This window comes from Pangasianodon hypophthalmus, chromosome 17 (genome assembly GCF_027358585.1).
Source record: "Pangasianodon hypophthalmus isolate fPanHyp1 chromosome 17, fPanHyp1.pri, whole genome shotgun sequence".
NCBI classification, from domain to species: domain Eukaryota; kingdom Metazoa; phylum Chordata; class Actinopteri; order Siluriformes; family Pangasiidae; genus Pangasianodon; species Pangasianodon hypophthalmus.
The window spans coordinates 23,803,434-23,831,195 of record NC_069726.1 but is presented as its reverse complement, the minus strand read 5'-3'; the positions used below and the strand labels follow the sequence as shown (position 1 = coordinate 23,831,195).

The 27,762-nt window shown below is 36.9% G+C and overlaps 2 protein-coding genes across 5 annotated transcripts in view; both read right to left on the bottom strand.

Moving 5' to 3' along the window:
* Positions 1-546: 546 nt before the first annotated feature.
* urm1 (ubiquitin related modifier 1) lies at positions 547-16,696 on the bottom strand. Of its 2 annotated transcripts, none has more exons than XM_034312337.2 (5): positions 16,589-16,696; positions 10,457-10,527; positions 3,192-3,273; positions 1,659-1,707; positions 547-1,068 (listed from the first exon to the last, which is right to left on the bottom strand). In XM_034312337.2, exons 1-5 carry the CDS (start codon positions 16,621-16,623, stop codon positions 1,057-1,059), a joined length of 249 nt encoding a protein of 82 aa, XP_034168228.1. In that variant the 5' UTR covers positions 16,624-16,696; the 3' UTR covers positions 547-1,056. The 2 variants fall into 2 exon arrangements, with proteins under 2 accessions (XP_034168228.1, XP_026798320.1); XM_026942519.3 differs by having other exon boundaries at positions 547-1,061; positions 16,589-16,693.
* A 5,329-nt stretch (positions 16,697-22,025) lies between these two features.
* Positions 22,026-27,762, bottom strand: part of sh2d3ca (SH2 domain containing 3Ca) — a 54,124-nt gene continuing 48,387 nt past the window's right edge. For all 3 annotated transcript variants that reach the window (XM_026942654.3, XM_026942655.3, XM_026942657.3), the window contains 2 exons: positions 26,352-26,558; positions 22,026-25,256 (listed from right to left, as the gene is read on the bottom strand). In XM_026942654.3, coding sequence (XP_026798455.2) covers positions 25,081-25,256; positions 26,352-26,558 — 383 coding nt within the window. In that variant the 3' untranslated portion in view covers positions 22,026-25,080. The remainder of the gene's footprint in view (positions 25,257-26,351; positions 26,559-27,762) is intronic.

The window sequence follows — 27,762 nt, the reverse complement described above, 5'->3', positions numbered from 1 at the left end:
AATATCAAAGATTTTTTAAAAATAAATCTGCACTTATTGCATTGCAATGCTAAAAAACTGTGTTTGGTCATTTCTAAAAAATATATAAATAAAAGAAATTCTAAAAATGGGATTAAAAAAAACCCAAATTATTCCAAGAATTTCTAAAAATTGTTTCTAAACATGACACAAAGCACTAACAAAAGCATCCTAAATTCTGTCCCTCGCTCAAAGCCACTTTTAAATGGCATGTGTGGTTAAAAAAAAACATTTGTCTAGAACAAAAAATCCTGATCTGGTGACACTGGGTGCAAAAGCTCTACTATAAACCAGCCTAAAGCTGGAGATACCCCGTATCCTTATCTTTTTAAAAAACAGGAGATAAAATGTCAAGGCGATGCGGACAATCCCAGGCAGAAATCGAAGCTCGGAGACAGGCAGCTGAAATGTATTAGACCTAAGCCTTTATATTTGACTTTTTCACGAACCTCAAAATCAATGAGGCGTTTATTAAAACTAGTAGTTTTTCCACAACGAAAAAAAAATGCCATTTAAGTATCTGAGAAATATAATTATAAAAAGCAAATCATATTTATTTATTCAAAAACGAGAGAAAAAACAAAGATGTCCAGACACAAACAAATGGAAATGGAAATTTTTCCGTTTCTTGAGGCGAGAGTGTGAGTGATTGGTGCACGTCTCTGGAGAATCCATCTGGACGTTGGCTAGACGGAATGACCTCTGAATGCGCCCCGATGTGACCCCATCCATCGAACCGAGGGGCAGGTAGAGCGCCGAGACGATCCTGTCTCAGCCCACGCTCCACCGACGTGCTCTTTAATTGGGCTAAAAAATCAAAACAAGTCAAGACTGGCTCGCCAGATTGGTCGAGAGGCTGGAGGATGGAGGATGGGTAGCGTAGAGCATCGAGACCGAAGGCGTGGATATATGGTGTGTATGTATATGTGTGTGTGTGTGTGTGTGTGTGTGTGTGTGTGATGTTTTAGAATCCGTTAACCTCCATGAAGTGTGGAGATGAAAACGATATTGTCCTGGTCCTGAAGCTGGTACTCCAACTCACCCTAGACTCTCACACACACACACACACACACACACACACATTCTGATTAATGATTTCTAGTTATTTACTGAGCAAAAAAAAAAAAAAGCAACACACAATAACACACACACACACACACAAACACACAAAACACCACCATTAGCTTTAATGATCCGTGCCGAATATTTCTTCAAAAGGGCCTTAAAAAGAAAAGCACTTGTTCGATGTTTATTAGCGGCCGCATGAGACAAGGGGCCGAGCTAAAAGCTATTACAAATGAGATTTATGTTAAAGCCATAAAAACGGAGCGACCCGGTACCGAACTTTAAATCAGTGCTTGATTTGTGGGTTTTAGACCATCATCGACAGCTGTGAAGACATCGACTTTTCCCTCATTGACTGTGTTTGCGTAAATTACCAGGAGATGCCGATATGCGGTTTTTCCTGAACGACTGACCCGGAGCGGCCATCCCGCACATCAGACGGATGGAGAAAAGAAGTGACACACGGCCCGAAAAAATGAGCAGGTCATTAAAACAGGGGAAGTGGACTGATCTTCTGATCATGGACACACACACATACACACACACACACACACACACACACACACACGGCTCACCATCAGTTCCCAGTCTGCATCGTTGATCAATACGAGAATGCCGGGTCTCCTGTGGAAGAGAAAGCAGAGACGCTCGTTTACTTGACGTGATCCACACCGATAACACACAAAGCATAAAGCAGCTTACGACAACAATTTATTTAAAAAAAAAAGAAAAAAGAAAAAAGAAGTCAATAGAGAGATAAAGGGGAAAAAATAAAATCACAAAAGCTCTGAAGTAACAAACACTGTATCGGCACGTTTAATAAGTGATTTGCGGAAACAACAACCCAGCTCAGATGTACCTCATCTTCATTCGTTTTATATTATTGTGTTTTAATAATGTTGTCAATTCTCTCTACAAAGACAGTTGGAGTAGATTTATATATTAAAGCTGTATAATTCCTTTAAAAATGCACTCTTCTAATATTTATCTACTTGAGAATATTTACCTGATGTTGTCATGTCAGATAAAAGGTAATGAATTAGAAGTTGTAATGTTTAATACGCATTTTTATTCATTTTTCTACAATAATGTTTTGTTTTAATGATATTTTTCCCCAAATTTCTTATACTACATAAGAGCCATTAAAGAAATGCACCATGTTTACACAGGAATCATTTACACAGTCAGATAAAATCCCAATCAATCACTATATTCATCTCGCTACACAGGGGATAACATAATGCTGTTTCATTTCATTTTTACAGTTACGTTATTTTACACTGGAACAATTCGAATTCAGAGCCGTTTTATTTCTTCAAGCAACACAATTCAGATATTTAGCCAAAGAGTTAAGAAAACATGTTTCAAAGACATAACCTAAGCAGCTAGTAGTGAATTTGTTTAATTTGAATTCATCAATATAATAAAGATTTAAATAGTATTCAAAAAAAAAAATTCTGTCCTGACAAACTAAAAAAAACCTGTTATATAAAACACTAACCAGTGTACACATTTAAAGAATATAATTAGATGTAATATTATAACCTGATATAGTGCTATAGCATACAGCATGTTGTTGTCTGTAGTATAAAATATTATTAAACAATAGCATTAGTGTAGAGATCTGATGCAATGTCATGTACGGGGTTATAATTCTTTTAGATTAAATAATCCCACACATATGATGGATGGATTTCTGCATTAAGGATATAAAATTGTACAGAAATTGTAGTGCAGTGTGTGCAAAAAGCAATACGGTGACACATCCATCATGCTCAGACACAAAACAACTGGGATATTTCATAAAATAGTCATAAATGTAGCTTTTAATCTGTAATATTTTATGCTAGTAATCTGCAATAATCTCAGACAATCTATAAAACACATATAACCTTAATATAACCTTAATACAACATTACTGCAACGTTTCATAATCTAAGATAGTCAATAAGAGTGTATTTCCTTTATCTTTATTCCTTTATACATTGTCCGACAAAAACAATATGTACCTCGTATCCTTGTTTTTTTGCTCGTGCACGTGCGCGCGTATATGTGTGTGTGTGTGTGTGTGTGTGTGTGTGTGTGTGTGTGTGTGTGTGTGTACTTACACAGAATCTCCCTGCACAAAGAGCTCGGGCCTCTCCTTCAGCAGGTTCTCCCGAATCCACACCAGCAGCTGCTTCACGTCCCCTGCAAAAGAGCCACCGAGGGTCAAAGGTTAGAGGTCAGAGTGCAGGGAGAGACAGATACGGTCGAAGTGGCGCGACAGGACTGGCGAGGGTGGGAGGGAGGAGGGGTGATGTATGGAAAAGGAAAACATAAAAAACTGCGACACACCGCAAAATACAGATTCGGATGAAAATACGAGGCCTTTAGTTTCATGGTGGTGTGTGATGCAGAAGGCGAAACGCTACAGGAAGGAGAACGCGGCTGAAATCAGTGTTTTCGGGAACATGGCGTCTCTGTGGTGTCTCTGCGGCGTGGAAATGCGGAGGAGAGCAGGATGATTGATGGATATTAACGTTCAACGCTCCCCGTGTTGAAATTAAAATGAAATGGAGGAACCGTGTGCGTAAAGCACCGTCGTTTCGTTCCTTATTTTTAAATCACGCTATTTAATTTGCCAGTTCATCCAGATGTATAGGCAACCCTAAAAACACTGATGATGAAAAAAAAAAAAAAAACCTGGAACAGTCCAGAGATAATGCAACATTTCATTGCATGCATTGTGTGATGCGCATTATGTGTGTGTGTGTGTGTGTGTGTGTGTGTGTGTGTAGTGTGACAGTGATGGAGAATGTGCGAGTGTGTGTATGTGCATATGGCTATACAGTGAACAGTGACAGAACACACAGCGAGTCTCTGGTCCAGCAACATCAACACAGCATCATCAGCCTCCATTACAGGATTGAACCACTTTCCTCCTCAAAATAGGGGTGAGGGAGACGCAGGAGGAGGGACGGACGGGGAGGGGGAGGAACAGAAATACCTAAACCTTACTGAGAAGGTGCTCTGGTTTGATTAGAGAAGCAGCGGTACAAAAAATGTGTCTTGTTTCGTTAAAAAAACAAAACAACAGACTTTCAGGCTCATCCATATGAAACACAATGAACCTACGCTGGAATGTCGCACCAGGAGCTAAGCCTCGAAATAAACATCCGTCTCTGGTCGAACCTTTAGAGCACGCCCAAACAGCGCTTCACACACACGCCCAATATTCACCGGCGTTCTCCATTATTATCATCAATATTAACATTAGCCAGAATATAATTCGCTAAAATGCTGAAGTGTGTTTGTTACTGCAGTTGATGCATTAAAGGGGATACCTGTGATTTTTTAATGCAGTCAATAACACACCATAAACAATAAGCCGAGACGCTGCGATATTGAATCTGTGTTTAAAATCATCAACACATCACCTGTTTACTTTCAGCAAAATAATCACTCGCTTGCAGTCAGTCAGTCCTTTTATTCCTTCATTCCTTTCTGTCTTTATTTATATCCTTCCAACATTCCTTCCTTCCCTTTTGTCTTTCCTTTTTTTCCACTCCTTACATCCTTACTTTAGTCATTCATTTCTATTTTCCTCCCTCTTTTCTGCCTATTTCCTTTCCTCTCTCCTCTACTGTCCTTGCTTTTTCTTTTCCTTCACTTCCTCCCTTCTACCTTGTTTCCTTCTTTTCTTCATTCCTTCGTGTCTTTCCTTCTTTCTATTTTTCTTTCTTACCTTTCTTCCCTACTTCCTTCCTATTTTCTTCCTTTTCTTCTTTCCTCTCCTTTGTTCCATTGCTTCCTTCTTTTTGTCTTTTCTTTCCTATTTTCCTTACATCATATCCTTCTTTTCCTTCCTTTTTTGCCTTTTTCCTTCCTTCTTTCCTGTCATTTGTTTGTTCCTTCCTTCCTTCCCTCATGTATTGTACTTCATTTATCTCTTCCTTCAGTTACTTTCTTCCTTCTTTTATGCTTTTTTGTCTTTCCTTTCTATTTTTCTTCCTTCCTTCCCCTTCTTTCTATTGCTTTCTTCCTTCTTTTTGTCCTTCCTGTTTCTCTTCTGTCAGTTCCTTCCTCCATTCCTTCCTTCCTATTTTCTGCCTTTTTTCTTCCTTCGTTCTGTCTTTTCCCCTTTCGTTCTATTCCTTTTTTCTGTTGTCCTTCATTTCTTTCTTTTCCTCCTTACTTCTTCTCCTTCCTTTATATTTTAAGTGTGTTTATTCCATTCTTTCCTCCCTTTTTGTATTTATTCCTCCCTCTTTCTCCTTCCTTCCTTCTGCTTTAACTAGCCTCTTTCCTCTACATCACGCTGAGGCGCTTTCCCACGTTCGGTTTTCTCCACACTGAGAGTCACAGAGGAAGATGATGGAGTTCTCTGGAGAGCTGTGAAACCTCCGCAGTGACTCAGAGACCGGGGGAACACAGTGTGGAGGATTTAAGGAAAGGGGTGGGGGAGTGTTTGAGGAGACATGAGACATGAGACATGATGACGCACCAGCGCGGCAGAAGAGTGTCCGCCATTGTGATGCTGTACTGAGTGTAAATAGAGCAGAGAGGAAAGTCAGGAAAGGCGTGCCGTAAGCGCTCAGTACGCTTCTTTTCCCACTAGAGACGGAGCGTTTCAGAGTGTCAGCATCAGCATGCGTGCAAGTGCGCTCCTTCACTCTCAGTGTGAAAGGCAGGAGGCGAGCGATGGAGGCTGTTTCAGGTTAATTGGATCGCTGTCAAGCTCCTCGGCCGTGTAACGATCGGCGTTACCTCGCGGGCCGGCTAGCTCGCGCCCCGGCGTCCATACATAAGAGTGATGCCTGCCTCGGTGCAACGTCCAGGCAATGAATATCGACGCGCACCGAGAGCACGAGGCTAAAAACAGAAGCAATCACTTTTGCGCACATCATTCCTCCACTGGGGCGAGTTTTAATAAAAAGGAAAGCGAGGGCGTGTCCTACAAACTGAGCGGAGATTCCCACCTCTTCATCAATACTTCTTTTTACACTCATAAAAGGGGAGGAAAGGATGAGGAGGAAGAGGTAGAGGTGGAGGAGGAGGGGAAAAAGGGAGCAGTCTGCATCACAGCAGCCATCACAGGTGCATGCTGGGATAGTGGCTGCGAAGGAGGACGAAGGTGTGTAGTGTGTAGTGTGTAGTGTGTAGTGTGTAGTGTGTAGCGTGGCGGCTAAGCTAGGCTCCGTGGGGTTTTTTTTGGCGTGTTTTTGCACAACAATCGTCATTGTTGTTATTATCTGCAGGTGGGAGGAGCTGATGTCATTCATATAGATAGCGATGCGAGAGACATCTGTGTTGTCTGCGACAATGATGTGTGTGTGTGTGTGTGTGTGTGTGTGTGTGTGTGTGTGTGCTGCGAGCTCATCAATCACTCACAGATTTGGAGTATAAAACAGAAATTTGGGGCGGGGATTTCGCTGAGCGATCACAATCAGCCATCCATGACATAGAGTGAGTGAGATATTTGACTTTCTCTCGTTCACACACACACACACACACACACAGGAGCTCCAAGGTCATCCTCTGGCCTCAGGAAGGTCCACATTCCCTCTCAGGGTCCACTTTTGTGGTCCGGTTGTCGTGGCGACTCCAGTACCAAGGCGATGACCCCGCTGCTGTTCTACTCCCGTTGTTTTATGGAGGTTTGGAGGGCCGGTAAAACACACACACCTCCGAATGTTTGCGAACTCAGTGCGTTGGGGAAAAGGCTACACACACAAACACACACACGCACACACACACACGAGGAAACATTTGCCTGACCTTACACACAATTTGTGTTACAGCTAAATAAACAGAACGCTCACAAAGACCAGTTAGACTTTTATACTCAAGTGGAGTATTGCGTCAAAATCTTACTCTAATCCGTCCTCTGCCTGTTACAAAGCGCTGACACTGGAGACTCCTTCCATAAATGTATCAGAAGAAGTTCCAACTAGAGCCATTTTAGAGATCTACAACCAGCACTATCCAAGGAATCTTTAAGAAATGGGTTTTTTTTCGTACTAAAAGTGTAATAAAAATGACATGAGCTCAAATTCTTTTTAAAGCACAAGGGACACAAATAGACAGATCTTAAAAACGGTGATATGGATTTATGTTAAAAGAAAAAAAGTTAAAATGATTAAACATGATTCATTTGATGGCTAGTAAAAGTAATAATCATGAATAATGAGGTTTGAGATTTGTAACAAGTATTCAGAAAGCTAAAACTTAAATAAAATGTAAGGACAAAATGCATAAGTTTTTTTTTTCTTTTCAGAAAAATCTCTAGCTGGAGCGGTGATAAAAATTAGTTTCATAGCTAGCTAGCAGCTTTCTGTCCAAACATGCTCGAATGACATTTTGTGAAAAAGATGTTGTTTTGGTGTTAAAAATACATCACACAGAGCCATTAGATTAATTACTGAACATTACAGAGTGCTCAGAATGACGTGTTAGTGTCGAGTGTGTCAGATTTAACAGCTGTAGTGTAAAATAAGTTCATCTGTTACATATAACAAACGTTCTTATATATCGTATAACCGATTATCGGCACGTTCCTCGTACTGAGTCATCGTTAAACATCTCCTGAAATCACCCCGAGCTCAGCGCTGACCGTGTTCGCTTCACCCTCGCACCACTTTCACCCCGAAGCCTCACTAGGAAGCCTGCAGGAATCTGAAAGAGGAGGATCCTTCTTTCAAAAGCAGAACCCACATCACATCATCCCCCTCTCCAAAAAAAAAAAAAAAAAATGACTGCACACAAAACCAGCACTTGGTGCTTTGTAAGCGTCATCCCTCCCGTCTTTGCTAGGCCTCCTCGCGCCCCTACCCCACTCCATACCTTCAGTGTGACCCCGGCACTGGGCATAAAAGCCCCATCGACAATATCACTGACCGCATTTACAAGTGAAAGAGGCTCCATAATGGAGCAGTTAGAGAGAGAATGGCCGAGGCTGAGGAGGCTCACAGATGTTGGTGGTGGATGGGAGGAGGAGGAGGAGGAGGAGGAGGAGGAGGACAGGGAGAAGGATGGACACAGGGTTCAGCTCTATTGTTGTTTAAGTGAAAGTGAAGGAGATGAGAAAAGCGAGTGAGGAGATTCCTCAGGATTAGGGCTCAACGATATAACGATATAATGACGATATAATGACGATATAATAACGATATAATAACGATATCATGATAAATTTTCACTTTTTGGAGATATTGTAGATGCTGTGATTTTTCAAAATAAAATTTTAATTATTTTTTAAATAATTACAAACTATCTAGATACTAGAATTTTGTAATATAAAAGAGTACAAAAAAAGTAAATGTTATATGCTAAATTTTTTAGATTCATTTTATTTCTCATTTTCACTGTTATTTAGTATAACTAATTTTTTTTTTAATTTAAACTCAGAATTAATTCAAGCTTTACTGAACATTTTTTTTTAAAAACATGCACCACTACTGTATTTCGGGAAATTTGTTTGCAAACCTAAACATCATTCTACGTAAATTTTACGTATCGCAGTGATGTCTGGAGAACTGTGATATTTATTGTGATATGTTTATCATATTGTCTCCTCACTATGCTTGAGCTTTTCTTTTTCTTTTTTTTTTTTTAAAAACATTTTTGGTCCAAGCTAAAATCCAAGAAGAAAAGCCTTTCTCCTGCTCCATCACAGATGAATTCCATCATCGCGTTCCTTCCTCCGCCTCCGGGACAGATACCAGCTGAGATGTATGGAACTAATTAAGCTGTCGATAATGAGAATAATCAAGAATTGATTTAGAGAGAAGGAAGGAAAGTCACTTCTGAAGACACGAGGAGGTCCAATATTGCTCACAGTTATACTGAAGAACTTTCTGAGATCAATCTGCGTGATGTTCACTCGCCTTTAACATGTCAGGAATAAAACAATCGTTCCTATAGCAGCATGTCCACGCACGTTTTATTCCTCTTATACCACACCAACTTACCAATAATTACAATTTATAGCTGCGCTACTGTCAGAGCTGCTGTTCTGGAAAATTAATCAACACCTTCTGACCAGAATCCAGCTGCGCTGTGCGGTAATTTATGCACAATAATCAATCATTGTGTGTTTTTTTTTTGCAATTCCTGTTAAACTACACTCCATCCATCACCCTAAAAGGTCTCTGGAGGTCTTCTCTTTCAGAAGAAGGAGAGATCTAGAACCATTAACCCTCAAAGGAACCCTTGAGGAACCCTTTTTCCTCCAAAAGTGTCCTAAAAATGCCCGAGGAACATCAATACATCTACACACTCTTAGAAAGAAGAATAAATCTAGCACTCTAAAGGGTTCTTGTCTTCCTCTCTATGGCAGGTTCTAGGTAGAACACTACAACAGTGTTCCTCTTTCAGAAGGTTCCAAGTGGAACCCCTTTAGCAAGCCAAGAACCAGTAACTGTCCAGGGAACCTTTAAAGAGACTTTTACCCTCATTAAAAATGCAACACTCTATGAATATACATGGATATGCAAATTAGACCCCCCACCACCACCACCACCATGTCCACTAACATTATATAACGTTACCATGGCAACCACCATCTGTTCATCGCTAACATTAGCTGCATTCGTTTCTACAGCTTAATCTTTCTAGAGTATCATCCACTAATAATTTGCATATGAGACGTGATTGGTTCGAAAGAATCTGAGCCTAGTTTGTGACATCACAAACACAAACGGGTTTTTATACACAAAGTTCCTGCTTTAAATGTAATAAACATTTAACAAAGAAATTTGACCTACACACTGAAATCTATAAAATCAGAACCAACAGGTAAGAGAAATGAATCGTTTGAACAGATATGACACAAATATCATATCACGATTTTCCAAAACATTTCTAGGATAAACGATACGCGTCAGGATATTCAGGTTTGTAAACAAAAGTGATCACTGCTAGAGCTGTATTTTTAAATAAACACCTGTTCAATGATACTTTATTTAATTTTTATTTAAAAAATATATTTATTAAAAATATTTAAGATAAATAAATAACTAAATGAGTGAGTGAGTGAGTGAGTGAGTGAGTGAATGAATAAATAAATAAATAAATAAATAAATACTGAACACTGAAAAGGAGAAGAAAATAAAAACAAAACCAAATAAATTTAATTTTTTTTTTTAATTTTAAAAATTGAATACAAACTTTCAACATCAACATCAGCTGCTTTCAGTCAGTTTGTAATTATTAAGTAAAATAAAATAAAATAAATAATAAAAAGATATCACAGTATCTCAGAAGTGTGTGGTGTCATAATTTATCCCAATATCATTATTATGTCGTCATATCGCTCAGCCCTAATCCCGACACACACACACACACACACACACACACACACACACACATCCTGACGCAATGTGACTGTACTTACAGGGTTCTGATTGGCTGGGAAGTGTCACATGGTGCTCCTTGACTCCATCAAACAGGAGTTCGGCTCCTCCTCTGAAAAAGGAAACAGAAAACATGACAAAACGTTTCTATGAATCTGACATTAATCTGCATCTATTGCACTTTTTTAAACAAACAAAAAAAAAAGCAAGAATTGTTTTTTTTTTCTTAAAATTTGGTAACAATCAAATCTATAAAGCTGTACGAGCTTTAACAACAGCTTTACCTTTGACTGTTACAAAGCGCTGACACTGGAGACTCCTTCCATAAATGTTACATAAATTAAAAAAGAATTCACCATATCAACACTTACACGTACTTTTTTAATCCGTTTATTATCCGTACAAGTCCCTGTGTATGAGCTGTTACTATAGAAACGATAACCTGCTGGAATATTAGAATATTAATATAAACCTGCGCTACTGTCAGAGCTGCTGTTAGAGAACATTAATCAACACCTTCTGACCAATCAGAAGCCAGAATTCGACAGAGCTGTGGGATAAAAGAAACTCTGGTTAATGTAAATTAAAGCTGCACATGAAAGCAGATCAGTTCTCCCACAGAGACTCACACAGATTCGTTCCTAGAACAAAGTGATCTAACAAAAGCACGACTTCCTCTCGTCCGCTTTGCCTTTTCTCAGTCATTAAGAGGACCGGCTCTCTCCACAGTCACTCCGCAGGAAGCTCTCCTCCTCTCAGACCACGTTCTGAAGCTGCTCCGGCTAACATGCTTAATAATAACGAAATAATAACAACGTAATAATAAGGTTATAAGAACGTTATAATGCCTTTATTATCTGATTCCAGTGTTTATTCACGGTTTGTGATAGATAATCAGACTTCTTTCCTCAATTACAGCGAAAATCACTAACTAAGCTCTACGTGGTCACATGGTTTTGGTGAAACGTTGTTAGATTGTTATTTTTCAGCGAATCACAGACGCCATTTTTACACTTGATCAATTTAATGCTGAATTGGGATTATTCACGTAAACGTAGAGTTCATGTAAATGTAAATGTAAGTGTAAATGTACATCTGTCTTTCTAAGCCTCCAAGTTTCTCTCTCTTTTGACAAATCATTGATGACATTTCCGGCTCTTTTAAGTGAGTCACTTCACTAAAGAGTCGACTCTCTGGACTCCCAAATGACTCATTATTATTCACGTGAACATAGTGTTCATGTAAACGTAAACAAAGTGACACTCAAAACAAGTTATACAATCATAAATGTACATCGTTCTCTCTGAGCCACTTTTGACAAATCATTGATGACATTTCCTGCTCTCTTTTTGTTCATAAACCAGACAGAGTTTGCCATATTGTGGCCAGTGTTTGGCTGAAATTGTTCCAAATGTACACAATAACTATTCTGCATTGCATTTTATAAAATCTATTATTATTATTAAATAAATGTTCAATCAGAAAGGCACTATTAAAACAGTGAGAATTCCTGCCTTGTGATCGTGCTTCAATAAACTGATTTATTTCTGTTTAATCCGACAACCGATTGCCTCCAGTAATACACTTGACTACACACAGTATCTCTAACAAGCAGCAGTGCAACGGATCCTACAGAATTTCTTTAAAGGCTCCCCCAGGGGGCCAAGCGAAGAAAATTTATGGGTTCTAAATTTCCGAAGAGTGTATTCGAGGTGAATCTGGAGGACGGTTACTCACCACGGCTTTAGTAAAGGCATTTTTAGGGATTTTTCAGAGCAGATGGACTTCCTGTTAGGTGCCAGGGGCTATAATGAGACTCCTGACCTGCTTGTCACACTCGACAACGAGTTCTCAAAAGAGAAAAACCAACTTCAAGCCATGGAGCGACGTGCAAAATGAACAAAAAAACCTCATTCGGAAACAATCGAATGATCAGATGATTAAAATTAAAAACACCTCCGTGCATACTGTCCTAAACAAACTGCACGTGGGCTTAAACGGACTTAGAATGAAATAAAATGAATGAAAAGGATGAAATTAAACAGAATGTAGGATTCATCTAGGATTTATTGATCTAAATTTTTGATCTAATTTATTTTAAATTTAACCCTGGCTCATTAAATCAGTGATTAAAATCCTTAATTTTGATTAAAACCTTGAGCTGGGATTAATTCTGACCGTTCCTTCCTGAGATCAGATATTATTGATCATTTGTTTTCTTTCCTTTGGAGTGAAAATGGTAAAATCTTTTGAAAAATTGAAGGCAGATTTTTTAAAAGTTTAAAGCAGCTCAGCGTCGGGATTAAAATGAATTCCTGACTGAAATTTAAAATCCAGGAGCAATGGGATTAAAGAGAATGTATATGTTTCCTATAAAATTAAAACCAGGATTAAAATGCTGATTATTCTACACAAGGTTTGGTACAGCGTTGATTTAATCCAGATTAAAGTGGTGTAAGACGTGTGTATGAAAGCGAGATGGTGTTGATGTTAGTGAAGCAGCGCGACGCTGAGGGAGACGTAGCAGCAGGTGCAGGCTCCATAAAGAGCGCTCACATCTCCTGCAGAAAGCCCAGTTGTCCTCCAGATCCTCGGGTTTTGGCCGCTGGCCCGAGTTCGAGCAGCACAGAGAGTCGGAGAGGGTCAGTAAGGCCACTCACACACACCATCACTCTTTTAAACACACACAATGAGCCGCGATTCTGCCGTAACTTAAAAGCCGAGAGACTTTTATACGGTGCCAAGCGTTAACTTTTACAGCACGCGTGACCTCGGGATGAGGTTTGTTCACGCAGATTCTCTGCATTTATTCACTAAACGTAGTCAACTGAAAGAAAGATGATGTGTGTTTTTTTAGCTTCTACATCTGATTTAAGACTCCAGACAGAGCTTAAGTTCAGCCCTCTGAGTGTCTGTGGCACAAATACGGATTAATCTCTAAAGGCCAAAGTGGAAAGAACTGAACTGAACTATTTTATAAAGTACAGCGGTCTGTGTTCTGCAAACTGACATTAATGCATTTAATGCTTCATTTGTTACATCCAATCATCTGTTAGTACAAAATCTATGATGTAGAGTTTAATATCAAGCACAAAGGAAAGGAAGGGAAAGAAAGGAGGGAAGGTAGGAAAGAGGGAAGTTTCTAATGAAGGAGGTTCAGAAGAAAGTTTGTTAAAAAAAAAGTTCAGAAGGAAGGAAGGAAGGAAGGAAGGAAGGAAGGAAGGAAGGAAGGAAGGAAGGAAGGAAGGAAGTTCAGAATGAAACTCAGATGGAAAGAATTTCAGAAGGTAGAAGTTCAGAAGGAAATTCAGAAGAAAGGAAAGAAGTTCAGAAGATAGTCTTAAATTTTGATAGAATGTTTAGAAAGAAGAACGTTTAGAAGGAAAGAAAGAAGTTCAGAAGGAATTTCAAATGTTCAGAAGAAAGTTCGGAAGAAACAAATGAAGTCCAGATGGAAAGAAAGAAAAAAGAAAGAATGAATGAAAGTTTAGAAGGAAGGCGGTTCAGGAGGAAATTCGGAATAAAGAAAGGAAGTTTGGAATGATAATCTAAGATTAAAATAATCTAATGTAATTTTAATCTAAGATTAAAATACATGCCTTTCTTCAGTCTGTAATTTTAATCTTTACTCTTCTATATTTTAACCATGCAGTAAAAAACGAAGTGTCTAATCTCTAGTGTGAAAAGGTTTATTTTATCATTTACGCAGTGACAAGCAGCTGATTGGACGCGTGTTCCACGTGACCGTGAGTCACACAGTCAACAAGAAAACGTTCAAACATCACCAAACAGGACACAACCAATGTTTTCATCCTGAAACAACACACACTGCAGCACAGAGAGGAAACACACAGGACAGATAATACAGCACCACGTAATAAAATTACACAAGAAGAAACTAACTCCAGGCTCCGCCCACTATTACGCAACAGAAGATACAAACAGAACATCATACAGATGCTTTATATCACGATCATCCAGATGTTCAGCTGATTGTCACCAGTGAGCACAATCCTAACAGGCGCACATTCACTTTCATCAAATTTAACAACTGCGTCTGGTCTATAAAAATAAATTCACAAAGAAAAAAGGCATTTGATGGAAAAATATATTTTAAAGTGAACTCAGCTGCTATGTACTGTGAGGAGCACTATGGAGTTCATACAGAGTGAATAAAGTGCTAAAGATTCTCATCACACACTCAGAAAAGACGTGTGTGTGTGTGTGTGTGTGTGTGTGTGTGATTTATGGTAATCATCCCTAATTTTATTATTTTTAAAGCTACTGAATTAAATAGAGAATATATTAATAACTCCACCAACATTAATTATGTGATAGTTAAATTTAAACTCTATTTTCCTTTCTCTTATTATTTTTAATATTCACTCCCTATTTTTAATCATTAATAAAACTAATTATTCAGATTTTTTACTTGCTTTCTTTTCCTTCTTCACTTTTTTGCTGTTTTATTTTTTTCACGTTATCTTCTCTCCAGCTCTTTTAGACATGGCTTTAAAAGTCCAATCAATCAATCAATCAATCAATCAATGATGACACATTATATTGGGATTAAAGTTAACATTACACTGATACTCTGGATCACAGTTTCTAGGTTTCTCATTCTCAAACTCATTATCACTTGAGTTTACTGATTTATTTGAAAGGGACAGATGAATTTAGGTGTTGAATTTTCTGCTATACTTTTCCAAAAAGAGAAAATTAAATAAATATCGCAAATAAATTGGTTTAATGATTAACAAGATCAGAAACCAGAGCTACATCTTTCAAACCTTTCTGTGTCTTTTTGCTGTATTTTGCAGACATTAAAATAAGGAAACAAACTCCTGTTTACACAAACATATAGATTTACAACTTTATATTCTAAAATTATTTCAATAAAATGCATGAAAAGACTCCAGATTAGAAACGTTTAAGAGAAATGCTACAGCACGTGCAAACTTCAGCAGCTAGAACCCTGACCAGGTCCAGGACAGGGGATCACGTCACTCCTACTTCCGTGTCCCTGCACTGGCTCCCTGTCACGTTTCGTGTTGATTTTAAAATCCTCACGCTCAGACACGAGGCTTCGCAGGGTTTAACTCCCCAGTATTTGGCTGAGCTTTTAACCCATTACAGCCCAAATCGTGATCTCCACTCCTCCAGTTCTGCTCTTTAACTGTCTCTCAGACTCGTTTATGTATTTACGGGTGATGGGGCGTTTTCTTTTTTAATTCCTCTTAGAGAAGCCCAGGCTTTTAGTCTATTTAAATCTTCTCCCAAAACTTATTTCTTTAGGATAGGTTTTACTTGATGACTTTTTAAAAATATATATATTATCAAATATATTTTATTAAATATATTATTATTATTAAATTTAAATTCTATTTTCCTTTCTGTCCATTTACTTATTTTTAATTATTAATAAAAAAAATTAATTCAGATTTTTTACTTGCTCCCGTTTCCTTCTTCACTTTTTGTACTGTTTTATTTTTTGCACGTTTTCTCTCTCCAGCTCTTTTAGACGTGGCTTTAACAGTCAAATCAATCAATCAATCAGTAAATCAATGACGACACATTAAAAATCTTCTCCCAAAACGTATTTCTTTAGGATAGCTTTTACTTGATGACTATATATATATATATTATTAGCTGTTTTTGATACATGCTTATATACTTTGTTTTACTATGCACTTGTGAGTACTAATGTACTTCTGTTTCTATTTTCCTTTCCTATGTAAATTACCTTAGAGACCTCTTTAAGGGTGTTATATAAAAGAAAGTATTATTATTATTATTATTACTATACTTGTTAAGAGTAAACATCGCCATTAAGCTGAACCCGAATGTCTCTCTGCTCCCTGTATTAGTGCACTTACACAAGACATACATAAATGCGTCCTGCGCCCTGTGTAGTGCACTAAAGAAGTGCACTAAAGTAGTGCACTACATGTTCAATAAGAGAGTCATTTGGACTTCAGCCTCAGATCTACAGCCGCAGCACAGAAGCAGGACGCGACTTTCTCCAAACGGCTTGTTTAGTTTCAATAAACGCTCGTTACAGGAGTGACAAAAGTGTTACTGTGTCAAAAGAGTCATAAACAACATGTCACGTGATGCAAAACAACAAACAAACAAACTACAACCGCGTATCGAGGCAAAGAAATCATACAAACCCGAACTCCAGATGTATCGCTATGGGCGCCGCCATGACAGGCTCTTCAAACCGGAAGTAGTTAGTTCCGTCACAGGAAGTGACGAATTTTGCGAGGCGCGAGGATAACGCCTAAAATGTTTATTTTTCTTTTCATTTGATCACTCTCATTATTGTTTTAGTTTTTATAGACTGTAATGTTTTTGTCCCTGATATTTAACTCCAATTTACATTTTTATTTTATTTTTTTTTTTTTTACATTTGTTGTTATTTATGTCCCCATTAAATATCATGAAGGAAGAAATAACAACAAGACCTGATACCACGAGAATACACCTGAAGGGATATAATTAATATAATAATAATTTACTAATTTAATAATGTAATAATTTGAGTGATTATTTCAAATTATTAAGATATTTATTTCTGTGCCAGAAACAAACATCTTGTTTGGCCTTTCAAAGGAATAATTTATGTACAAAGATATATAAAAAAATGAAAGAAATGAGAAATCATTTTTGATCATCCCTGATAAATAGTATTATTTTATACTTTATACAGTATATTAGGCTATTTAACAGCATTATTAATGTCACACATGGTAGATGTTTTAATAAATAGTTATAATTAGGTTTTAAATGATTATTAAGCTTGACTATTTAAGAGTCCCTCTCTCTCTCTCTCTCTCTCTCTCTCGGGCTCGGTCCTGATTGGGGGTTGAGCAGATTGAAGATTGAATTGCAAATCCAGTGCCTTCTGTTGGGGTCCGTAGCCACGCTGGCCCGTTGCAGTCGGCCATTCATGTGTTAATGTGGAGCGTGAGGAGGACCGAGGAGGATCGAGGGGCCCGGGAGAGTCAAACAAGGAGCCACCACACACACACACACACACACACACACACACATATCCAGGACACGGAATTGACAAAGTACCATTGGGCTTTTGTGTACATTTTTAATTTGTCTGTGTGAGTGATGAGAAGCTCAAGAAAAAAAAACCTTCAAGATGAAAAATGAAGTTTAAATAATTTTCTACTCATCAAATGTAGTTAATTAGTTAAGACTGAAGATTGCTTCTATAGTTTTGCACAAGCGCTACGAGGTTTATGTTGCTAACAAGTAATGAAAGCTTACAGCTACTGTGCAAACTGCACATCTAAATCATCACACACTCACATCAATAACACTGTACAAAACAAATGCTAATTTTATTATTACCTGAAGCTCTTCTAACATACAAGCTCCGCCTCCAGACTTTAGGCCACACCCCCTACCTGAGTCTCCATCTGAGGTGAAGGGGAATCACGAAGCTGAACTTTTCCTTTAATAGCATAATGGATCCTGTATTTATCGTATATACTGCATGTCACAATATCTCCATATAATATCATTATCATGATCAATATTGTATCAATACTGTTATATCACAGGTATCATCATAACTTTTTTTCTAAAATTTTTATAATTTCTTTAAAAGAATACATTTACCCACAGATTGGAAGTTTGCAATTTGATAACATTTCAAACATTTTTACTTTTCCCTCTTTTTTAAAGACAAATTTGCAAACAAAAATATTATGATGCATAAAAATGATTTTAAGTATTGTATTGTAATATAATATTTAATAATTTTATCATATCGTTCACCACCATATGTATATATATACATTTAATTTCATTATTTTTGAAGGCATCTTTGCTCTACAGCATTTCTTTGCATGTGTCTAAGACTTCTGGACACTACTATATATATATATATATATATATATATATATATATATATATATATATATATATATATATAGATAGATAGATAGATAGACTTTATTGATCCCATGAGGGAAATTCTTGTGTTACAGCAGCGTGGTCAGTAGCAAGATACAACACGTACACATACAAAATATAAAATATAAAATACAATAAGTTAAATTAAATGTAGTAGTGCAGATATGGAACACAGTAGATTTAACCAGATTTACATCAGTACACTGGTGAAAAACTGGCAGTGAATAATGAATATGAAGAACCTTGAGAATGTAGAATATAATGACAGCTTTCTAAACGATAGCTTTCTTGTAGTAGTGTAATATATATATATATATATATATATGTGTGTGTGTGTGTGTGTGTGTGTGTGTAAGTTATGAGGTAGAGAAAGTGGAGACCGTAGAGATATTACAGGACAGAACGCTCTGTCGTGGACAGTGTGTGCCAGCCTCCAAAGCTGAGAGTGTGTATGAGTGTGTATGTGTGTGTTGGCGGTGTCAGTATGTCCTCTCTCTGACTGGCACCCAGCTGCTGTCTACACACACAGCTGTGAGACACACACACACACACACACACACACACACTGAGATTACATCATGGCCTCTGTGAAGTCACTCTTGTCTGTGTTTGTTTCACAGATGCTCTTTCATTGTCATAAACAATGTTAATGTTGCTGTTAATATAATATGTTGATGTTATAGTGTACTATATTTTATTATATTCTTTTTTTATTGTGTCCGTGTGTGTCCGTGTGTGTGTGTGTGTGTGTGTGTGTGTGTCTTAGTTCGTTTTTGGTTCTGTTTGTTGTTGCACTGTGGGACGAGGAACTAAGGAAAAACATTTCACTACATTACATCACATGTATGTCAGATGTATGTGACAAATAAAGAACCTTGAACCTTGAACCTTAATATAAATATAAACCTCACGTGGACAATATGTGAGCACATGTAATAAAGAATTACTCATATACCCTATGTATGAAAAGAAACAGATTTTGTGGAAAGAAATCACGTGAGAATAAAAACACAGGCCCTACCTTACACTACAGAATGCTGACATATAAAATGTAAATTTCACACCTGAATCATGTGATTATTAACATGTGGTGTTTTTCTGTAAGTGTCCCACCTCCCAAAAACACGCTAGTGGGTGGACTTGTGATGCTAAATTGCCCTGAGTGTGTGAATGTGTGTGTGTGTGTGTGTGTTTCCCTGTGTTACCCTGGCCTCCCATCCAGGCTGTATTCCCAGTTCATGGCCCAGCGTTCCCGGGAATGAATCCGGAACCACCGCCACCGGACCAGGAGTTTAATAACAGAATGAATGAGCAGCTGTTTCACTGAAACCCATGTTTCATTTGACCTTCTTGGAACTATAAGGCGAAAAGTATGTGCACCCCGACCATCATATCCACATGTGGTTCTTTTCCAATCTGTTACCACAAACCAGGAAGCACACAATTGTATAGAACGTCTCTGTGTGCTGTAGCTTTACAGTTTCCCTTCACTGGAACTAAGAGGCCCAAACCTGTTCCAGCATGACAATGCCCCTGTGCACAAAGCGAGCTCCATGAAGACATGGTGTGTGAAGGTTGGAGTGGAAGAACTCGAGTGTCCTGCACAGAGCCCTGACCTCAACCCCACTGAACACCTTTGGGATGAACTGGAACACCGACTGAACCCCAGACCTCCTCGACATCCCAACATCAGCGCCTGACCTCACTAATGCTCTTGTAGCTGAATGAACACAAATCCCCACAGCCACGCTCCAACATCTAGTGGAAAGCTTCCCAGAAGAGTGGAGCTTATTATAACAGCAAAGGGGAATAAATCTGGACTGAGATGGTCAACAAGAACATCATGAGTGTGATGAAGACTAGTACAGGATGAGTAAAAAAAATTAAATTGTTTTCCTGGAAGTGACAAAGTCTAAACTTCACATGGGAATATCTCCAAAACTGATATTCTGATACAGGTGTCCATAACACTAAGAGACAGCAGAAAAAGCTCTGAAACTTTAAACAAACAGGAAGTGAAATCACTGGTACAGAAACAACAGGAAAGATAAGCAAAAACAGTTCATGTATGTCTTTTTGCTATGAGTAATGAAACTTTTTATTATTAGTGTTTATTATTAAAGTTATCGAGCAGCTGTAATGTTTAATCAACTAACTGTACAGAGAAACTGTATGTAAATAAAAGTATTAGGATTTGTCAAAGTCTGACTCAATTAAAAGTATCTACATTTATTTAAAAAACTGTAAAAGTTAATATTTTATTTGTTTGTTTATTTAAATATTTTACTGAATCAGACAAATCTAGAATTTGACTTGCTGCTAAGCTAACTGTTGAAATGAATGCTAAGGTAGCATTAGCAACAAAACAAACCTAGCTAGCAAATTCTCCAAGCTTAAAGCTAACTGTAGATTTGATTAGATGTCTTAAAAACCAATTGGAGAAAGCAAAATCACAAATTATTCTCACAGCAGCTCGGCGAGGGATAAATAAATAAATATATATATAAATAAAAACAAGAAGCCATAGCACTGGAGACTTTTAGCAACTACTTTGCAGGCCAGGATGAAAATGTAAAGACTCTTTCTCTTGTAAATTTACTTGAGTAAAAGGATTAAATTTAAATAATACTTGAGTAAAGTACAAACTGAAGTACTTAAGTAGAATAAAGAAGTACAATTACTGAAGTATTTTCCACTCCTGGTTCTACTGGTGTTTGGGTTAATGCTAATTAGCTAAAAGTGTTGGCGACGTTGCTAACATTTAACGTTAGGGAAAGGTTTAAAACTGTGTCAGATTTAGCAGAAAGTGTCAGTCTATATATAATTATAGTTCAAATTACACCAAATGACATTCTGTTTAACTTTTATAGCCATAAAACAGTTTATTTTCACATGCTATCTGCTCCTGTTAGCTGCTGTCGCCATCTGCTGGTCAAACCGAGGAACTCCACTTAATAAACTTTACGTTTTATCAACATTATGACTGTAAAACTTCCCCAAATTTCCCTGAGGGGTTAATAAAGTCTATCTATCTATCTATCTATCTATCTATCTAATATGAGCTGCATGTGACAGGGGTTTAATTTTCAGAATCGAAAGCGTTCATTCTCATGCATTGCTCAATTACATGACTATTAAATAAACATTTAAATCTTATTTTTGTTATATTTATTACTGATTTATTATAGTTATTAGAGTGATCACTAGAATTAACTAGAAGTAAACTGGTTTCAGGCAGATCAGACTAGAAATAATGTATAAATAATAAATAATAATTTGGACCCAATGTGTTCTGTCAGTGGAAAATTCAGGAATAAAAAGCTCTGTGGCTCTAATAAATATTCTTCTTCTTCTTCTTCTTCTTCTTATTATTATTATTATTATACACATTTGAATAATGAGCCTAATATTTAAATAGTTCATAAAGTAAATCTGTGCTGAAGAGATCCATGGATTTTTCCATCTAAATGAACACTTATTTAATTTCAATCTAAAATCTAAAATCAAACATTTATTTAAAATAATAATAATAATAATAATAATAATAATAATAAAATAAATAAATTACCAGACAAACTGTCATTCTGCATGATTGAAAAATATTTAAAATAATTAAATGAAAATAATCTCAGATATCATTTTGAAAGACAACTAAAAGAAAAATCACCCTTGGACGCAAGCTTACTGTATTTTATTTCCTGGAAAAAAGATTGAAAAACATATCACATACTCATATGTACAGCACATAAGAAAGAAGATGCAACCAAAATCAGCTTCAAACATGTTGTCTATCAGAGTTCATTCTCTATTTACACCATGAAATAAACCTCATATCAGTCACAAAACACTCAGTGCAATCCAAACAAATCTGTAAAAATGCCTCTGAGTGTGAGTTTGCACCAACGTGGACTCAGTTTCACCTGGAGTTAATTCACATGTATGTATCTCCAATTCACACCTGCATTTGATTCCGTTAAACCGAATCCTGACTGAGAGTTCTGCTCCATAAATGATGCAAATCTGCTTGTAGTATTGAAATGTAGAAGTGAAAATTAAATACATTTTTAAAATAATATTAAAATTCAATTATAATAATAATAAAAAAAACTATACTCTCCAAAGTAGGATTATGTAAAATATGAAATCTGTCCATGACAACTTTCTAATGTTATTGGTTATTTTCTGTTTTTTTTTAAACATTGTTGTAATTTTATTTATTTATTTATTTATTTATTTGTTTGTTTGTTTATTTATTTATACTCTAGTTTCTACTGCAGCATCTGTGCAGAATTTCATTGTTCAAGATTTATGTCAGGTGAATTAGATTTAAAATTTCTACCTTGGATGACTAATTGATTAATTAATGAAAACTTCATGATATTTAATCCATGTTGGTGCAAATTGTCATGCCTCATTTGCGCTCTCTTTTTTCCCTTAAAATTTTTTTTATTTTGAATTTTTTTTTGCTTGCTATACAGAGCCCTCTTCTGACTCGGAGTGGAATTGCATACAGAGCTCCTCCATTCCTCTATCCTCATCTCAAATTGCTTTTATAAAAAAATTACCTGAAATAGAGCCTCCACCATGTGTTTTTAATCCCCTGGGAATAAAGTTTGCTAAACAGACAGTTAATGGTGGTGATCGCAGAACTACTGAGAAATCAAGAAATCAAGAAATCAAGAAATAAAGGCATCTGTAATTATCATCAGGGGGAAATACGAATACAGGTGAGCTGTAATAATATCAGGAAAGAGAATTACAGTAAGAGGTATATCACTTTGAGTCTGATTGACCTGAACAGTGGGACGAGCGCTGGTTTTAAAGCGAATAAATAAAAAATAAGGAGAGAAAACAGAAGTTCTTTCTCTCACTGTCCTCTGAAACTGAACTACCCAAAAAAATAAACAAAGACTGTCATTATTTTTTTTAAAAAATGTCTAATTTTTTGCTTTATGTTTTATTTCAGGGTTCCAGAGTGGAGCATGCGCTGAGACGGAGCAGGAAAAATAAAACCGCCTCAATCGATGAATATAAATTAAATTATTATAATGTCCAAAATATCACACAGAGAAAATTCACACCATCCAGTTATTACACTGGACTTTATCCAGAAGACCTCACACACACACACACACACACACTTTCCCTCACACACACACTTTCCCTCACACACACACACACACACATGTGTAAAATGGAGAAAATGAAAACGTACTCAAACACACAACAGGTTTACACTCTTCACAGTTTCTCTCCAGTCTTCGCTCTCGGTAAAGCCGTGACAGGAGTAAAGGAGCAACATGCAGCATGTCCACCACCTCAGCGTATCAGTCTGCACAGGAGATCTTCAGAGAGGAGCTTCAACGAGTTCCATAGGGAGATCTTTAAAAGGAATCTGGGGAGGAGCTTTAATAGGAACTAGGATGAGATCCTTACTAGGACTTGTGGTGACATTTTTACCAAGAATCAGGGTGAGATGTTCAACAGTTCTTTAACAGGAACCAGAGAGAGAGAGAGAGAGAGAGAGAGAGAGAGAGAGAGATCTTCAACAAATCTTCAACAGGAACCAGGGTGAGATCCTGATGTGATCTTTGAGAGGAACCAGGGTGAGATCTTTTTTCAACAGATTTTTAACAGGATTTGTGGTGAGAACTTCAACTGGAACTAAGATGAGGTCTTCTACAGAAACTAGGGTGAGATCTTTAAGAGGACCTAGGTTGATAGGTGAGATCTTAAACAGAGCTGGGATGAGACCTTCAACAGATATTTAACAGGAACCAGTGTGAGATCTTTAACAGGAACTACTGTAAAACATTTCCCCTGACTTGTTGTGAGATCTTCAACAGTAACCAGGATGAAAGCTATAATTTTCCAAAGCACCCAAGGTGAGATCTTCAACAGATATCCTCAACTCTTTAACCTGAACCAAGGTGAGATCTTCAATAAATCTTTAACAGGAACCAGAGTGAGATCTTCAACAAATCTTTAACAGGAACCAGGGTGAGATCTTCAACAGATCACCAACAGGAACCAGGGTGAGATCTTCAACAGATCACCAACAGGAACCATTTTGAGTCTCTTTTTTAAATCAGGATTTGTGGTGAGATCTCCAGCAGGAACCAGGGTGAGGTCCAGGATGAGATCCTCAACCTTACACACTCACCCATAGACTACACTGAGATCTCCACCATCTCCACAGCATTGTGTACTGAGTGTGTCGGTTGCCACATATTGCTCCTTGTACGCAGAAATCAAAATAAACATAATAAAAATAATAATAATAATAAAAATGTATAAAAATGAGATGTTTGTAAAGAAAGTGGTTTTGGCAACATACATTAAGACATTAAGACATTAGACGAGTGACTGAGTGTGACGTCTCTCTGAGTGTCCCGGGACGATGGAGTGATGATCATGCAGACTGAGATCACGAAAAAGATGTTTCTCGATCCCTCATCTCCCGAGTCAGAAAAGAGATTTTGGTGTCAGGATTTTAAACTCCGCCCCTGCCGTAGTTCTGCGTTCCGTACGATACGAGGCGCCATCCCGTCTGGATAAACCCCGCCCCCTTTTGTGCCTTATTCGCAGATTCGATTTGATTTGCTCCTTTTCCATTTCCTCTTTCGCTTTCCTCTGTCTCTCCCAGAAGTATAATGGTCTCTCCCAGAAGTGGGAAAGACAGTGAGGTGACGGACAGTACCAATGTGCCAGACGGGGGTGGGGGGTGGTGCTATAGCTCGCTGTGGCGTACAGGAGGCTCCAGCTTGTGCGAAAGAGCCGTGAGGACTTTGTCGAACTTCTCGTAGCGTTCGCTCTGGCTCCCCTCGGAACCTCGGCTTCCCCAGAGCAGCCTCATCTGGAATTCCGTGCAGAAGATCTCCGACACTTCCTCTCTCTCCTGGAAGTCTACACACACACACACACACACACACACACACACACACACAGGTTAACACACTTCAGTGAAAGTCGTTGCCTTTCTCTAATCAACCCCGTATTCACGATTTGCCTTACGAGTAGCCTTTTAAGGAAAAGGGGCGGGGCTAATTTGCTGTTAGGTCTTCTGGAGGTGGAGCTATTATACATTTATAAGCTTGAAATGAAGAAACTATCCAGATTTATAGCATTACAATTCTGCAAATCACATTTCTTTCAATTCTTTAATCATTAATTATTACCCAATACAGCTTTAAACTCATTTAAATTGTTAGTAACAGACATTATATTTATGGATAAAATACAAAAAAACTCCCATGTGTACATATCATTAAGATAATTACACAGAATTATGATCATTACAAGTTTACAAAACCATTCACATCTTCATTAAACTAAAAAAAAACCTTGAAATTTCCTGATTTAACTTGATTTAATAATGATTTTACTAGTAATGACCTCACAGTAAATAATAATATCATAATTTGACAACTTATTTACAAATCTGAGAAGATTACAATCATTTCAGCATGATCTGAAGACATTATTATTAATTTTAATACGATTAATAATTTAATATTTGTATATTCATCATTAATAATATTAATTGATTCATATTTATAGACGCCAAAAATGTTTTAACGCTTTTATTTTACTGTGTTAAAGTCAAACGTGAAAATGGACTGAGGAAGGTTTTGTAATATAAATGTGATTTTTTTTAAATGAAAAAAAAAAAAGTTTAAAAATATTTTAAAACTGTTTTTTTTGTAAAGTTGAACTTTTTTACTATTTAAAAATGATTTAAAAGTGATTTAATTTTTAAAAAATCAAGAATTAAAATTATTAATTAAACATATTTTTAATAAAGATGTGATTTTTTTTAGAAAAAAGAACACAAAATTAAGATTTTAAAATAGTGATTTTACATAAAAATGAATAAAATAAAATAAAACAAAAAATAAAGATGAATTGAACTACACTAGACTGGCATGGTGGCGTCTCTTTGTATTCGTTACAGGAACATGGCATTGTGGGAAGTAAAATGCGCTGAAACACAGCGAGTACCGTGAAGCTTGCTCTCGGCGTTGGTGTGGTACAGGCCTCCGTGGTGTGCAATGCTGCGTGCTGCCTCTAGGTGGCTCATGACCACGTCCACGCCACATTCTGAAGCATCCCACGGCTCTGGCCCCTCCCCCACGGCCACGCCCTTCTCCAACAGACACAACACGGGCACCACATGTGGGAAAGACGTACTCGACAGCACAGAGCTCTCTGAGAGACGAACACACACGTAAACACAGGCGATGTGACAAAAGCAACACCATACACCATTTTTAATAAGATGGCAAAGTAAAGATTAAAGATTATCCATGTAAACATACAGCCCTATTCGGACGGGATTAGTTTCTCTAGACGACGTCTGTAGTAACTTTTTTTTTACACGTGATAAAAGTCTCACATCCGAAAAGTAATTCAATTAATGCAGGACGGACGAGTTTGTCTACAAACCTGGATAACAGCATCACCAAGGTCATGTGATCATATTTAATTATTTGGCTGCGTCCAGTGTTAAATTATTAAATGCTGAACTTTCGGTAAAATTAAAAATAAAACTGCTCATTCGGTTATTTCTAGAAAACGAAACATTTCATAAAATTGCAGTATAAGTGAATTTAAAGTGGCTTTACACCTGTAGCTATCATTATAACATCCTCTTTCATTTTTTCTCTCAGTGACACTTCAGTAATTTTATGTCTACAAAAATAAATTCACAGTGAAAAAGGAGAAAAACGTTTTTTTAAAAAAGCTATAAAAATTTTACAAATACTTTGTACAATTTTTAAAGAATTAAAACAGTTGAAAAAATGTAACATTAAAGCCAAATCAGCTGTATTCAGAGTGTGTAATTTATATAAAAAAAACATTTTAAAAATGTAGAAAAAGATATGAAAATACCTGCGATATCTCAGAAGTGTAATTTATGATATAATTTATAATGATATCAGTATAATATCGTTATATCATCCACCTCTATATTTACCTTAAATAAGCTGAAATAGTAATGCTTCAAGCCGTGCCGAGGATTATCTAGATTTTATTTATTTATGCTACATCGATTACTCATTTTTAATCTCTGTTTCTTTTAATCCTTTTATTCTTCCATAATTCCATAATTGTCTTAAAATTCCTAATTTTCAAAAATTAAGGAACCTTCACATTATCTTCGCACTTTTTTTTTTTTAAAGTTTTATTTTCCTTAAAATGATTCGACTTCACATTAAAGTAGTGTATAAAATAAGAGGAATTTTTTTTTTAATACTTATTATAATTATTTCTTTCAGAGCATTTTCTTTATTTTTTTTCTTGCGTATTATCAGTGAACTGATTTTATATCAAAGAACAATAGAGTGGAGCTGTTAAAATTTATTAATCATCTATTTTTGTCTATTTATTGTAAATCATACAACTGCTATGC

What these genes read in the sequence shown, in the direction of transcription:
- urm1 (XM_026942519.3), bottom strand. Translation starts at nt 16,623, where the DNA reads ATGGCGGCGCCCATAGCGATACATCTGGAGTTCGG. An exon ending in TTTGTGCAGGGAGATTCTGT is followed by an intron (nt 1,708 to 3,191) that starts GTAAGTACACAC and finishes TCTCTTCCACAG; the next exon opens with GAGACCCGGCATTCTCGTAT. An exon ending in ATGCAGACTGGGAACTGATG is followed by an intron (nt 1,062 to 1,658) that starts GTGAGCCGTGTG and finishes GTGAGAGTCTAG; the next exon opens with GGTGAGTTGGAGTACCAGCT.